Raw genomic sequence first — 16,961 nt, 5'->3', positions numbered from 1 at the left:
GAAATAATTAACACCACCTGTGGATCTTTCCAAATGTGTCATTGAATAATGAGTACACCTGTGCACCTGTGAAGTGACCTGGAAAACATGAACTGTTGGGATCACTTGAGGACCAAGGTTGGGAACCACTTCTCTACTACTCTGGCCCAGTCAGTTCCAGGCCTCCGTGTCTGACCAGTCTGAGAGCCCAATCAGAAGGCCATGACCTGCAAAAAGTCCACACCTCCTTGTAGGTCTTCTGGTTGAATAACCCCAGCATGTTAGATTCCACACCCCTGTTCTGGGTCAGGCCAAGCTCTTCCCTGCTCTTGATGTCATCACTGTTTATGCACAAACAATATATGTGTATGTGCGCACTTACCAGCAATCCATGGGGCATTCCAGTCCATCAAATAAGTGCCACCTCTGACAGAATCACGACCTTAACCCCTTCCCGACATTTGACGTATATATACGTCATGGCCGGGATGTACTTCCCGACACATGTTGTATATATACGTCATGACTTTAAACTGTCACCGCGTCTATAGACGCGGTGACAGTTTAAACATGTCTGCTGTCCCTGACAGCAGACATGTCCCAGCATGCCCAGGGGGGGCGGCGATGCCTCCCCCCCATCGGCGATCACTGTGATTGGCTGTTCAATGTGAACAGCCAATCGCAGCGTTTTCCTGTGTTACCGGCGAATCAGACGCTCGGTAACACAGGGATCAATCACCGCTGGGGGTGAGAGGGTGTGAGGGGGTCACCGGTGATGACCACACCTCACCCCACCTGCCCCCAAGGCTGTGATTGGTCCGTCGGACCGACGGACCAATCACAGCCATGGCGCGTGATTTAAACTAACGGTGACTGCGCTGCAGACGCCATTCCGGTCTGGAATTGCGTGCAGAGCGGTCACCGTGCCAATCTGTCGTGATATACTGACCTGATCCTTGCCTGATACTTACCTTATCACCGCTGGTAGCGTGCTGCCAGCAGCTGGATGCTTCCTGGATCTTGTGACTTCCTGTGTGCTGCTGCTGCAGTGTCATAGAGTGACAGATAGTGAGAGATAGTGAGAGATAGTGACAGAGAGTGATAGAGAGTGCTATATTTTGTGTCTGCTGCCCCCCCTTTTGTGCTGATCAGTATATCTGTGCTGATCAGCAACTTTTTGGGGGTGCAGGGTTTTTTATATATATATATATATATATATATACACCTGTCAGTTGTACCAAAGGTTGTGCTACCTGTGCAACTGACTGCTGCCCCCCCTGCTGCCCCCCCTTTTGTGCTGATCAGTATAAATTAACTGATCAGCAACTTTTTGGGGGTGCAGGGTTTTTTTTGTTATATATATACCCTGTCAGGTTGCACCCACAGTTGTGTGCCTGCTGCCCCTCACTGCTAATCAGTGTTGCATCACTGCATCACTGATCTGCAGTTTTTTTTTTTTTGGAGAGTGCAGTGGGGTTTTGTTTTTACACCCACGTTGCTTTTGTGGGTGTCCTGTGGCCGCTGAGCGCTGATCAGTGACGTACATCACTGAACAGCATTTTTGGCACAGGGTTGATATAATTTTTTTTCTGCAGTTTTTTTAAATTGTTTTTTTTTTGGAGAGTGCTGTGGTTTATTTTTTTTAAATTGTTTTTACACCCACGTTGCTTTTGTGGGTGTCCTGTGGCCGCTGAGCGCTGATCAGTGACGTACATCACTGAACAGCATTTTTGGCACAGGGTTGATATAATTTTTTTTCTGCAGTTTTTTTAAATTGTTTTTTTTTTGGAGAGTGCTGTGGTTTATTTTTTTAAAATTGTTTTTACACCCACGTTGTTTTTGTGGGAGTCCTGTGGCTGCTGAGCGCTGATCAGTGACGTACATCACTGATCAGCATTTTCGGCACAGGGTTGATCTATTTTTTTTTTTGGATCAAATTCCTGTTGCCTTTGACTCATCAGCAGTTTTTTTTTATTTATTTTTTTGGATCAAATTCCTGTTGCCTTTGAGCGCTGTTCAGTGATGGACGTTACTGACCAACATCTGTGCTCAATTTTTGGCGCAGGACCTTTTTTTTTTTTTTTTAACCCCTTCAAGGTTGTACCAAAAGCTGCCTTGAAGTTGCTGAGTGACGTACATCACAGATCAGCATTTTTGCCACAGGGTTGATCTAATTTTTTTTTTTTTTTATTGGGATCAAATTCCTGTATAAAGTTTTTTTTTCTGCACTACATACACACTACACACTACATACCCCCCGTGTTGAAATAAAGTTTGTACCCCCCCTACACTATACACGTGTTGAAACATTACACTTACAGAAACACAAAAATAAAAATGGCATCCCAAATGTCATCCCAAATGTCATCCCAGTCATCCAGAAGAATGTATTCAGCGGAGGAGGCATATGCCATGCTTGCCTCTGACTCTGACACAGCCAGTGATGCAAGCAGGGAATTTGAAGGATTCGTCTTAACCTCATCTTCCTCCTCTAGTGATGAGGGACCCCCTCAAAGACGCCCCCGTAGAGCAGCTGAGACCCCCCCCAAATGATTGATCCCGTATGGACCCCACCACCAGACAATTTTGAGCCCCGGGTTCCTGAGTTTTTGGCCATCCCAGGAATCCAATTTGATTCAACAGGTCTCAGAGAAATTGACTTTTTCAAATTATTTTTCTCTGATGATTTTATAAATTTAATGGTGGACCAAAGTAATTTATATGCCCAGCAGTTTATTGCTCAAAACCCCACGTCATCATTTGCTAGGTGGACCCCTGTAGATGCAGTAGAGATGATGACGTTTTGGGGTCTGGTGTTACATATGGGCATAGTAAAAAAGCCAGAAATTAGGCAATATTGGAGTACAGATGTTCTGTACAGCACCCCACTTCATCGTATGGCCATGACTTGGACTCGTTTTGAGACAATCCTTAAATTTTTACATTACACCGATAATGCACAGTGCCCACCCAGAGATGATCCCACCTTTGACCGGCTATTCAAAGTCAGGCCGGTCATTGATCATTTCAGTGCCAAATTTGCAGAGATGTACATCCCTGAAAAATGTATTTGTATCGACGAGTCCCTTATACATTTTAAAGGAAGGGTTAAATTCCGCCAGTACCTTCCCAGTAAGAGGGCAAGGTATGGCATAAAAATGTATAAACTGTGTGAAAGCACCTCAGGGTACACCCACAGGTTTAGGGTATATAAAGGGAAGGATTCAAGAATTGAACCGCCAGAATGCCCCCCCTCCCTCGTAGGTGTTAGTGGAAAAATTGTCTGGGATTTAGTGCACCCCTTCCTGGATAAAGGTTATCACCTCTATGTGGATAACTTTTACACTAGCATCCCCCTGTTTAAGGCCCTTGGTTCAAGAGGTACAGCAGCTTGCGGTACTGTGCGCAAGAACCAAAGAGGCCTCCCAAAAACGCACATTGCCCAAGTACTGAGAAGGGGTGAAAGCAGGGCACAATCCACCGAAAATATGTTGTTGGTCAAATATAAGGACAAGAGGGATGTGCTTATACTGACAACAATTCATGGAGACAGTACCACCTCCGTCCCTGTACGAGGTACCAGTACCCACACCTCAAAACCTAATTGTATCCTAGATTACAATAAGTACATGGGCGGAGTGGATCTTTCAGATCAGGTACTGAAGCCGTACAGTGCCCTGCGGAAAACAAAAATCTGGTACAAGAAGCTGGCCGTGTATATCATCCAGATGGCACTGTATAACGCTTACGTGCTATTCCGTTCTACCAGCCAGAGGGGGACATTTATGCACTTTCAAGAGGAAGTCATAAAGGGCCTAATATTTGGGAACCAGCAGGCAGAGGGCCCCAGTACTTCTAGTACTGGCCCCCATATTGTACCAGGGCAGCATTTTCCTAACGAAATCCCCTCCACTGCAAAAAAGGGCAGGACACAAAAAAGGTGCAAAGTTTGCTATAAAAAGGGAATAAGGATACTATTTTCCACTGTGAAACTTGCCCCGACAAACCCGGCCTATGTATAAAGGAGTGTTTTAAAATATACCACACATCTATGGATTATTAGGTTCATCATTTCACCGTGCTTGGGGGGTCTTGCTAATGCCACATAGCACCCACCATTCATTCCACCAGAATCTGAGCTGCAAAATCCAAAAATCACTCCTTCCCTTCTGAGTCCTGCCATGCACCCAACTGGTATTTTTTGGTCACATATGAGGCATTGCCATACTCGGGAGAAATTGGGGCACAGATTTTGTGTGCTTTGTCTCCTTCATTCCTTGTGAAAATGAAAAATTTTGAGCCAGAACTGCATTTTTGTGTAAAAAATTTAATTTTTCATTTGCACAGGCCAGTTGTATCAAAATTGGTGAAACCCCTGGGGGTTTGAAATGTACACTATACCCCTAGTTGAATTCCCTGAGGGGTGTAGTTTGCAAAATGGGGTCACTTGTGGGGGGGTTCCACTGTATTGGTGCTTCGGGGGTCTTGCTAATGCGACATAGCACCCACCAACATTCCACCAGAATCTGTGCTGCAAAATCCAAATATCACTCCTTCCCTTCTGAGTCCTGCCATGCACCCAAATGGTATTTTTTGGTCACATGTGAGGCATTGCCGTACTCGGGAGAAATTGGGGCACAGATTTTGGGGTGCTTTATCTCCTTCATTCCTTGTGAAAATGAAAAATTTTGAGCCAGAACTGCATTTTTGTGTAAAAAATTTAATTTTTCATTTGCACAGCCCAGTTGTATCAAAATTGGTGAAACCCCTGGGGGATTGAAATGTACACTATACCCCTAGTTGAATTCCCTGAGGGGTGTAGTTTGCAAAATGGGGTCACTTGTGGGGGGGTTCCACTGTATTGGTGCTTCGGGGGTCTTGCTAATGCGACATAGCACCCACCAACATTCCACCAGAATCTGTGCTGCAAAATCCAAATATCACTCCTTCCCTTCTGAGTCCTGCCATGCACCCAAATGGTATTTTTTGGTCACATGCGAGGCATTGCCGTACTCGGGAGAAATTGGGGCACAGATTTTGGGGTGCTTTGTCTCCTTCATTCCTTGTGAAAATGAAAAATTTTGAGCCAGAACTGCATTTTTGTGTAAAAAATTTAATTTTTCATTTGCACAGCCCAATTGTATCAAAATTGGTGAAACCCCTGGGGGTTTGAAATGTACACTATACCCCTAGTTGAATTCCCTGAGGGGTGTAGTTTGCAAAATGGGGTCACTTGTGGGGGGTTCCACTGTATTGGTGCTTCGGGGGTCTTGCTAATGCGACATAGCACCCACCAACATTCCACCAGAATCTGTGCTGCAAAATCCAAATATCACTCCTTCCCTTCTGAGTCCTGCCATGCACCCAAATGGTATTTTTTGGTCACATGTGAGGCATTGCCGTACTCGGGAGAAATTGGGGCACAGATTTTGGGGTGCTTTGTCTTCTTCATTCCTTGTGAAAATGAAAAAGTTTGAGCCAGAACTGCATTTTTGTGTAAAAAAATTTAATTTTTCATTTGCACAGCCCAGTTGTACCACAATTGGTGAAACCCCTGGGGGTTTGAAATGTACACTATACCCCTAGATGAATTCCCTGAGGGGTGTAGTTTGCAAAATGGGGTCACTTGTGGGGGGGTTCCTAAATTTTAGCATCTTATGGTGCCTAGAAACCTACATGGTGCCTAAAAAATTATCTCATAAAAAGGAGGCTCCAAAATCAAGTAGGTGCTCCTTCTATTATGAAGCCTGTGGTTTGGACAACGTGCACACTAGGGCCACATATAGGATATTTATGAAAACAAAAGAATTCGGGGAATCAATTTTTAGTCACATTTCTCTAGTAAAATCTACTGTGTTCCTTAGAAAAATGTATTAAAATTGAAAATCTGCAAAAAAAATGAAATTTTGAAATTTCACCTACACTTTGTTTTAATTCCTGTGAAACACCTAAAGAGTTAACAAACTTCCAAAATGCTGTTTTGAATACTGTGAGGGGTGCAGTTTTTGAAATGGCATCATTTATGGGAGTGTCTCACATACAAGTCCCTCAAAGTCACATCAGAACTGAACTGGTCCCTAAAAAAATCAGTGTTTGAAATTTTCTTGAAAATTTGAGAATTTGCTATTCATATTTTAAGCCTCCTAGTGTCCAAAAAAATTAAAAGGAGGTTGAAATAATGATGGAAACATAAAGTATACATATGGTCTATGTTAGTTATTAACTATTTTGAGTGGTATGATTTTTTGTCTCACAAGCAGAAAATTTAACATTTTGCAAATTGCTAAATTTTCAATTTTTTTACGACATTTTGGTATTTTTCACAAAAAAACACAGACTGTATCGACCAAAATTTACCACTAACTTGAAGTACAATGTGTCACGAGAAAACATTCTCAAAATCACTGGGATAAGTAAAAGCAAAAAAAAGTTATCCCCACTTAAGTGATACCTGTCAGATTTGAAAAAAAGGGCTCTGTCAGGAAGGCAAAAACAGGCTGTGGCGGGAAGGGGTTAAGGGACTCCTCATAGTCCAGGTAAATGGCCAAAAGAGGGGAGCCACCTCTAGTCTAGATGCCTTGGCCTACTTCGCCATTATGGCCTTGACATGCCACTTAAAATTGTAAAACCTTTTGAGACAGGTGTCAACATGCATCCTGCGCACAAGTCCATTTGCTTTTACAGCACGTAAAGACATTTTGCCAGATGGCGTTCTTCCCCTGGGTGGAGATCTTGGCAGCATCACAACCAAACAGCTTCCAGTGAAGTCTCATGACCTGCCCAACCAGGATCATATTCTCGCTAAACTTAAACTTGACATTGCACCCTGTCTTGGTCCTGGTGTTCTGCTTTGGCAAACCAATACCAAACCAATTCCACAGAGCAAAACTATCACTTATACACACAGCAGTGATAGCAGATTAGTCCTCCGAATTCCGCAGGTATCCCCACCGCAACCCTATCACGTATTCCACACAGCCGTGATAGTGCAGGAAACCAGTATAAGTCCACATAGCACCGAACGCTCCACGCAGGAGCGTAGTAGGGCCCACCCAGGGCAGATTATGCATTCCACAAGATACCTAGGCTGGGCCAAAATTAGGGATTCCGGCGCCCGGGCCAAGGCAGTCATTTGGTGCCCCCCCTCCCCTGACGAGGGGGGGGGGGACGGGACCAAATGACCGCCTTGGCCCTAACAAAGTACAGGAGGCATTTCTGCATAGATGCCCAGCAACATAAGTGTAACCCACGCTGACATTAGCATTACCAATGTATTGTTAAGGGTGCCGGATGATCCATTGTTGATGCCTAACACCAATCTAATAGCTAACCTTAGATGTACAGCTTGGACACATATATGTGGTTTAATATAGCTTGTTCTTCCGATGCTACCATGGAACTCACAAAAATTTATTTATGTTATTAAAACTCACTTTGTATTATTCTCAGTGTGTAGCTAAATATGACCACGACCTCTCAACAAGCTAAATATAACCCATCAAGCTGGAATAACATTTATTAGTTTCCTGGAGGTTTTTCCTGGAGGTACTCACTCAAGTTTACCATAGTTTGCCCCCCTCCCCTCCCCGCTGACAACATATATACCTCCTGTGTGCAGCCAGCAGGGGTCCGGTGACAGGCAGCGGGGTTCCGGGTAGCCGCTGTAGCGGCAGCTTGACTCCGTCCGTCTCTACTCTCTCCCACTAGTGCGGCAGGAAGCGCTGTTGATGACTTTGAAAAGACTTGCCGGATGCTGATTGGCTGAATTCACTTGCCGGACACTGATTGGCTGATTGCCGGACGCTGATTGGCTGAATTGAGCCAATCAGCATCCGGCAAGTCTTTTCAAAGTCATCACCAGCGCTTCCCGCCGCCGCGCTAGTAGGAGAGAGTAGAGACGGACGGAGTCAAGCTGCCGCTACAGTGGCTACCCGGAACTCTGCTGCCTGTCACCGTACCTCCGCTGGCTGGCCCCGGACCTGACAGCACCCCCCCCTCCAGCGCCCAGTGCACGTGACCCCCCCAGCCCCCCTAGTTATGGCCCTGACCTAGGCAGAGTATTACCTCTTAGCCCAGGATAATGACCAACATAAGGAGTTTGCCTGTGCAAGTGATTTTAAGACCTTCCAAATTCCCATGGCTTGAACCATCCGTGGGGTTGCCCAATTTCCTGATTGGTGGGTTCAAGCATCAGGTCTACCCCTCCTTCCTCCCTCAGCTGTCAATATTCTGCTGCTCACCTGCTGTGTCAGGCTCTGCAATGTCTGTTAGAGTTCAGGAAGGCACAAAGAAGTGCAAATAGAAGGAACAATCACAGGGTAATTGGGGTTTGTCCTGATTACCCCCTGTGGAGATTACCTTTTGGTGAAATTATATACTTTTACCCTGGATACTTCCTGTGTGACCATATACGGGTGACAGCTTTTGATATACAGGGTAATACTATATGAATGAAGTCCTGGGAACATACACACAGACGGGGAATAATGACATAAGCATGATGGACATAGGGTACAGATGGACTAAAAAGTACATTAATCACTACACATAATAAAATACCACAATTACAGTTTTACTCTAAGTCTGATACCTTGACAGTGCCACTTACACTTAGTGCTCAGAGTAGTGTCCCATACACATAACGATCCCCTCCTTTTCTTTAATGTGCAGTCTGCCATCTACACCAAAAAAGTTACCTGCTCTATCTGTAGCATCCCCTTCCTGCAGCAGCCACTTCCTCCTGTCTGACCACTCACTGATATAAGCCACGGTATGCTCCCCGTGATGCTACCTGTAGAATTCTGCCGCTGTGCTGCCTTTGTGGTTCACTGAGTCTGCTGCCTGTACCCCCTGCCACTATGGGATGCTTCAGCTACAGGGCCTCTGGTGGCCCTTGGCTATTTGAAATGCGGTGCCGGGTTGTGAGCTGCCTGTACTTCCATTTGCTATAGTGCTTCAGCTACAAGGCCACCGGCAGCCCTTGGCCATTTGAAATGCATCAGCAGCTTATGACCCATCAGAGCTTGGAGCCCGGCAGCCACACTGATGGGCCACTAGCTCTTATTGGCTCACGAGCAGGTGCCGTATTTCAAATGGCCAAAGGCCACCAGAGGCCTTGTAGCTGAATTACTGTAGTGGCCGGGAGTACAGACATGGTGTCTGCTGGGTGCAGATGCCACCACCTGCAGCCTGCTAGACTGTGACATTAATTTGATTTAAAAAAATGAGTGTATGAGGCCAGCATTACGGTGTGCCTGTGCACTCCTGGCACAACCTGTGTGCATGCCTAGGCAATGTCAAAATGCATTCGACTGCATGATTTGTACTTTGGTACACACAGCATTCACAGAGTGAAACATATCACATATTTCCTCCAAACAAGTTCACTTTCAACTTTGCATTATTTAGACCAGTGGTGAGGAACCTCAGGCCCCGGGGCCGTATGCGGCCCCCGTAGCTGGTCTGAGTGGCCCTCTCACCCGCCTGGCGGCTTTGCCGAGAGTCAAGTACAGGGGAATTCATGCGAGAGGTCGGTAGTTCTTGTGAGATTCCTCTTAATCAACAGCAGCCGGAGACTGTCAGTCCTATTCAGTGGCAGCTGCCGGAGCGGGGGACGGCTGCAGCAGGACAATTTGTAAGAGACATTTTTACATATGGTCCCCGATGGATTTTTTCCCCATACAAATGGCCCTTGGCACAAAAAAGGTTCTCCACCCCTGATTTAGACCGTATGTATTTACGTAACTGCAGTAGCTTCTGGTGCTTTAATTTGCAGTATGCGGTGCTATAGAAATGTGGCAACTATTAAAAAAGAATTCTACATTTCCTGGTATGCTCTACAGAGATAACCTGGATGTCAGTTTGCAGTGGCCTTACAAGAGTAAAGAGTGATGATCTTTCCGAGAGATACAGTATCTCTAGTCAGAAACTCATCATACCTTTACAAACTATTTTTTTTCTGCTTGGTTAGTTTTTCAGGTCTGGTAGCATTGCTGCTATCGCAGTATTTTACAATCTGTTCTTGTGCTGTAAGAATTTGGTGACCTTGTGTTTGACACCTTGTACTTATTGGAGCTTAAATTTGGAGTAGATTACTGAAGGCCTCGTGGGATAGATTAAAGCTCAGATGGATAATTATGTATCTGCATTAGGTGCAAGAACATATGTGCACAAAACTGTGCATACCAGATAAAGCTGCTGATTACGGCATTATGGTCTTCTACCAATATGGTTAGAAAATGAAATAATCTCGCTCGGCTCTCTCAGGAGTTTTTGCTGTTTACTTTGATCGTGCAAAGAGTTTGTGGTATATGCTGAATTGTGTACTGTGTGAATTATTATTATTATTATTATTATTATTATTATTATTATTATTATTTTACTACTAGTGCTACTAAAATAATAATAATAATAATAATAATAATAATAATAATAATAATGTGTGTTGAATTATAAAATACTTCTTCAGTCTTTAGTGTCCTGGATGCATTCTAAAGGCGTGATATTTTTAAACAGCATTGAAGGATATTCAGAGTTGGACATAGGGCATGATTCAGGCTCGCTTCGCAGCAATCTATTGCTGCCTAGTGAGCAGGTTAACACTGCCCACTGGGGGAACAAACACCCGCGCCGGCATATGAATGGATATGTACGCTTACACATCCATTCGCATTCGGGCCTACTAGTGAAAAATCATTCATCAAATTATTATTTTTTCTCTGTTCGCAATGAAAAGTCAGTTTAGCCGAGAATGGCCAAGAACGGGGTGGGCGCTGCTGCTGACATTATATGACTTCCGCCATCCTGTGCAGGTTTTGCCACGCCTGTGTTCAAATGGGGAGACTACCTGCCCCGCTGTGTGCAAACACCTCTGTGACAGTTATAGTCGCCGACGGCATTCACATATTGGGTATAGCCATACGTAACCCTTTACCTCCGACCAGGAGGGAGCTCCACTGGCGCTGAAGTCGGGAGTACTGTGTTGGAGCCTTCGTCGCTTTAGATGGGTCCACCTGCCGGCAGCAGGTACTTCTCCACAGATCTTTCAAAACAGCTGTGTCTTTGCGCCTTAGTTGTAATAGGTGGGTGACAGCTTCAATTCAATTCAGACTCAATTGAGGCTGTCACCCACCTATTACAACTAGCGTGCCAAGACGCAGCTGTTTTGAAAGATCTGTGGAGAAGCTGGCGGCGAGTGGACATGTCTAAGCGACGAAGGATCCAACACAGTACTCCCGACTTCAGAGCCAGTGGAGCTCCCTTTGTTGAAATATATTATACTATATCTCCGGGACATATACTGGTATAACTTTACGGTGACAACCCTTCCCCCCCCCCCCCCCCCCGCACCCTCTTTTTTTCCCCCTGAGAGTGAAACCTCTATATGGGACTGTGGTTGAGGAGACTGGACTAATTTTCTCCAGAAAAAAATAATTATTGGGCTAACATGAACTTTAAGCTAAATGTGCATTGCAGATTATATATATTTTTATATCTGTTTTTTTATGCTATATCAATATACTATTGAATTTTTTGCTTAATAAATTAATTGCGAATAATAATTACCGTATATACTCGAGTATAAGCCGACCCGAATATAAGCCCCAAAAATCTGGGAAAACTTATCGACTCGAGTATAAGCCGGGGGTGGGAAACACAGCGGTTACTGGTAAATTACAAAATTAAACATACAAACAGCGAAGAACTCACAATGTATACAAACAATACTGACAAAAACACACAAATGGTATACACACAGTTGACACAGACATACACACACTTGCACAGTATACATACACATGCACAGTATACACACATGCACAGTATACATACACACACATGCACAGTATACATACACACACAGACATGCACAGTATACATACACGCACAAACATGCACAGTATACATTACATACACACACACAGACATGCACAGTACACATAGTGTGTAAAAAAACAGCATAAAGGTAATTTATTACAGCACATACCCAGAGCCCCCTCACTGCCCCCCCCCCCACACACACACACACACCAGAATTTATTTAACATTTCATGTTGGTACCTTTATTCACAGTACCGGTACTTTAATACTTTAAGACGCAGGACGGAGCAGAGGAAGCAGAGCACCAGGCAGGAAGTGTCAACCTCTGACACTCCTGCGTGTGTCCGGCCCCTGCTCTGTCCTGCTGCAGCGCGGCGCCGGCGGGAGAACGGGCGGGCAAGGTAGGGAAGCCGGCGGGTGAGCTGGGAGAGCGGGCGGATAAGGCAGGGGAGCCGGCGGCAGCAGTGCACAGCTCCGGCGCTTTGTGATATGTCTGCGCCCGGAGCTAGTGTTCTGCCGGCTCCGCCGCTGCTAAAGATGTGTATTTTCCACTTGACTCGAGTATAAGCCGAGGAGGGGGTTTTCTGCCCAAAAAATTGGGCAGAAAAACTCGGCTTATACTCGAGTATATACGGTAATATACCTTTTTGCGCTCTCTTAATTTACCATGTCTTTAATCCATTAAGTAATTAATCAAGTTACTATGGGGAGCTGCATAATTTAAGTTATAGCAGTATTTACATTTCTAAGTTTCTAATATATATATATATATATATATATATATACTGTATATGCATATATATATATATATATATATATATATATATATATATATATATATATATATATATATACATAGTATAGATATTGCGCCTGATTGTTTTTTTCATATTGTTCACACATTGGGTCTGCACATGCGTATATTCACCAATATGCATGCGCAGACCGAAACATCGGTCCCTGCAGCAAATTCGCAGGGGACCGAGTAAATCTGAATCAGGCCCATGGGGTTGAAAATGCCACAGAAGATGTCTGAAGAAGAAAAAAAAAACATTTCCTGCTGACATTGCAGACCCAAGTGCTGCATCTAAAGCACACTTATACAATATGGTAATTTTTTTCAAATGCTTTCAATGGACTGAGAAATTGCACAAAAAGTGTCACATTGTACATGTTTTATCTCCGAATCTGATCCGATGCATCTGTGAAGCCATGCACCAATGCAAGCAGTCACGCCTCTTCCTAAAATGTGGGAGGAATGCACTATATATATATATATATATATATATATATATATATATATATATATATATATATATATATATATATATATATATATATATATATATATATAGCCAGGGATGGATCGGCATTCTCCTGTATAACTTAACTGTGTAGATGCCTGGGTGCCATCCAGTGTATGGTGACACCGGTAATAGAGCGAGCAAAAAAAAGGGGGGGGGATTTGCCAATCGCACAGGACACAAAAATATTTATAATTGGTTATTGTATTGTTGACACAGGTAACAGCAGAGAGGGGGACGGTGGCACTCTCAGGTCTTGTAAATATAACAGGAGGAGACAACAAGTCTTACAGTAACGTTTCGGTCACTTTAATTACCTTTTTCAAGCTCAGCAAAACAAGAAAAGCGCACTCACCTATATACCATCACCCACCGTGTGTGTCAGGTTGTCCGCCTCCTCCCGATGGTCCGAGTCCAGTGATGTCACCTGCTGGCGATGCGCACCCATCGGTGCGCTCAGACTTGTGCGGAGGTTGCCAGGCAACCCTAAACAAAACAAAAAGTGACATACAAACATACATGATTAAAAAAGAAACACCAGATAGCAGGCATATGATGCATCAATGAAATACAACATAGTGGGATCCAATCCCAGTCAAAAATGAAGCAGTCATAGTAACACAGTGTAACACAAGCAAGTGGGGGATCGGGCAGCCACGGGCGGGCTATAGGAAACAACAGAAGCTAAAAGCTTCTTTGAAACCGGCTGGAGACACAGTGTTAAGCCTGTGGATCACCAACAAAACAAATTATTGCAAAGAGAATCTCAGTGGATCCACAGGCTTAACACTGTGTCTCCAGCCGGTCTCAACGAAGCTTGTAGCTTCTGTTCTTTCCTATTGCCAGCCCGTGGCTATACAGTGCACATGGTTTTGTCCATTTCAGAAGGAATTTGCCTTTGCGAGTGAACCAGAATAAGGGCCTATGTCTCCCACAATTGTAAACCACAGTAGCCGATCCTGGGCCAGTATAAGTGATAACAGTCAGACATGAAAATACTCTCCCTTTGGATGCTGGGCTTGTCCATGGTGATGAAAAGAAAGACCACTGCTTAACGAACTAACATGAATCACCCCCATAGTGCAGTCAAGACCTAACAGTGATGCTTAACCCAGCAAATGCTACGGGGATGCCATCTAGTTGTGCAGTAGGAGGCACTTTTTCAAGGATGCAGTAATTTTTAAATACTTTTTATTTGAAAAAACTTTATTGTTCAACAGGAAGTTCAGCAGCCATTTTGGCTAAAAGTGATGGGAACCCCATGTTATTTTTACTTTTCATAAAAAATAGGTCACACTTCTATTTGATCAGAAAAGAAAATTAAAAGAGAAAAATATATAAGAATGGAATTGTTTCATGTTTATAAAAATGCATTTATATATTTAAGAGAGTGTTTTTAATTCAAAAATCCACTTTGTTTCATTTCTTAGTAAATCTTTTACTATATCTCCCCCTCTCCAGTTTTTTATTTTTATTTTTTTGTATTATAGTAAAAGTTAGTCCAGTGGGGTCTTTATTATGTTTCTCCAGGAAATGGTTTGACACACTATATGTCGTCAAACCTCTCTTTATATTATATATGCTCGGCTATTCTACTTTTGGCTTTTCTTTTTGTTTAGCCAACATATTGCAAGTTGCAGGGGCATTTTAGCAAGTAAATTACTCCTGTTTCACAGCTAAGGTTTTGTTTTATTTTGTATTCTTTGCCCGTGATATTTGAGTTGAAGGTTTTTATTGATTTAGTTGATGTGGGATTTAGTTTGCATGCCTTACAATTGCAGCAATGGTTAAAACCTCCGGTTGAGGCCACGCCCCCATTTTTGACGCACGGCTACGCCGTGCAAAGGTCCCCCTGCTGTTGTGTCTAGATCTGGGACCACCCATTACCATAATTCTAGATTCGCCTATGGTAGCCACTGGTGGGAGACAGCTGACACTCGCATAGATATAAGTGGGAAGGTAGTTGGGAGTCACTGCGAGATGGAGAGGGGATCCATTGGAAGTTGGCCAGACAGGTACTGCTGCTTTCAAAACTGACTTTGACCCTGTATTTGAAAACGTTTCCAAAAACGGGTCTGCCAGATAAAACCCCTTTCACACCGCAGCTCTTAAACGGTATATTACCGTTAAAGTGCCGATTTTTTGACACTGGCAGACCCGTTTTTGGAAACTTTCCAAATACAGGGTCAAAGCCAGTGCAGCCTTCAGCCCTCCCCTCCCCTCCCCTCCGTGCAGCTCCCCCCTCCCCCCGAGCGCGTGTCGACACCCCCGCGCGTGTCGACACCCCCCGCGCGTGACGACGCCCCTGCGTGTCGACCCCCCCGCGCGTGTCGACACCCCCCGCGTGTGTCGACCTACTCCCGTGCAGCCGGTACCTCCGTTGTGGATCCCGGCACTGCAGTTCTGTATGGTCGGAAGCACTTATGAAAAAAAGTGTCTTTTAGAAAATGGCTGCCCCATAGGAAAACTTGTTTAAAAAAACTGTCTTTCGTATGGGGGCAGCCATTTTCCAAAGAAAAGTGACTTTTGGAAAATGGCTGCCCCCATACGAAAGACAGTTTTTTTAAACAGGTTTTCCTATGGGGCAGCCATTTTCTGAAAGACACTTTTTTTCATAAGTGCTTCCGACCATACAGAACTGCAGTGCCGGGATCCACAACGGAGGTACCGGCTGCACGGGGTAGGTCGACACGGGGCGGCGTCGACACGCGCGGGGGGGGTGTCGACACGCACGCGGGGGGCGCGGGGCGGCTCCAGTGCTGTGAATGTTTAATGAGCGCTCATTAAATATTCACTGCGCTGAATTTAGGACCCAGCTCATTGGCTGGGTCCTAAATACCGTTTCAGACCCGATTTTGAGCCTAAAAAACCGGGTCTGAAACGGGTAGGACCCTGCATTTTAACCGGTTAGAAAAAACGGTATTTTCTAACCGGTTAAGTGGTCCTGCACCTTTCAGACCGCACATATTACCGTTTTAAAACGGTAAAAAAACGGCAATATACCGTTTACAAAGTGCGGTCTGAAAGGGGCATACGTGGACCACATGAGAAATTAGAAGATTTTTCTAAAAACATTTTTAGTAACTCTTCAAGCGGTTTAATTTTTCTCGAGTAGCCCACACACCAAATAAGGTTGGCGACCACTGGTCTAGGTCGACATGGGTCTTGATCGATAGGTCATTAGGTCGACACAAGCATTAGGTCAATTTGGGTGAAAAAAAAGTGAAAAACCCCATGTTGACCTAATGACCTGTCAACCTAGAACCATGTAAACCTTTGTGCATGTCGACCTAATGGTATGGACCCAATGCTTCTTATTAATAAGTTAACATAATAGTATGTACTTTTGCCTAACACAAACTTTGTTCATTAAATATTATTGGTTGTTAATATGTTCTAAATATTGTGTAATATTAATAACAACTAATGTGTCTGTCATGTATTTTTGTAATCCCTATGTTAGGCCAGATATGCATTTTCTGGATGCAATTTGTTGGTTCCCAATGGTCTACTACATGGTGGGCTGTATTGACAAGTAGGTGAAATCATTGTAACTTGTTGAGTTATGTGTTGTTATTGTGCCTACTGCTGTGTGCAGGGTTGGATTGGTCCACTGGGGCACAGGGACAACCCCTGGTGGGCCCCATTTCCTAAGTGCCCATCGCTTCCTCTAGGGATCAGATTCCAGACTGTGCATTTGAATTATACTACATGTTACATTATGCTGCACAGACCTAAGGTGTATATGAATCAAGGATGCCCAGTCCATGCACACTCTAATTGCTAGGGAAGTCTCTATGATGGCTGGCCACACCCCTATGCATGGGCCCCTATCACGGCATTCCCCAGTGCCCTTCA

At 44.2% G+C, this 16,961-nt stretch overlaps 1 protein-coding gene across 12 annotated transcripts in view; it reads left to right on the top strand.

The window, feature by feature from the left end:
- Positions 1 to 16,961, top strand: part of KCNT2 (potassium sodium-activated channel subfamily T member 2) — an 852,827-nt gene that overhangs the window by 680,038 nt on the left and 155,828 nt on the right. For 9 of the 12 annotated variants that reach the window (XM_083156799.1, XM_083156798.1, XM_083156801.1 and 6 more), the window contains one exon: positions 16,567 to 16,638. The exons of the other annotated variants lie outside the window; for them this stretch is intronic. In XM_083156799.1, the coding sequence (XP_083012925.1) occupies positions 16,567 to 16,638 (72 nt within the window). The remainder of the gene's footprint in view (positions 1 to 16,566; positions 16,639 to 16,961) is intronic. 12 annotated transcript variants of the gene reach the window in all.

This window comes from Crinia signifera, chromosome 8 (assembly GCF_055691185.1).
Source record: "Crinia signifera chromosome 8, ASM5569118v1, whole genome shotgun sequence".
NCBI lineage: Eukaryota > Metazoa > Chordata > Amphibia > Anura > Myobatrachidae > Crinia > Crinia signifera.
Note: the sequence above shows the minus strand (reverse complement) of the source record. Positions and strands in the feature narration are given on the sequence as shown.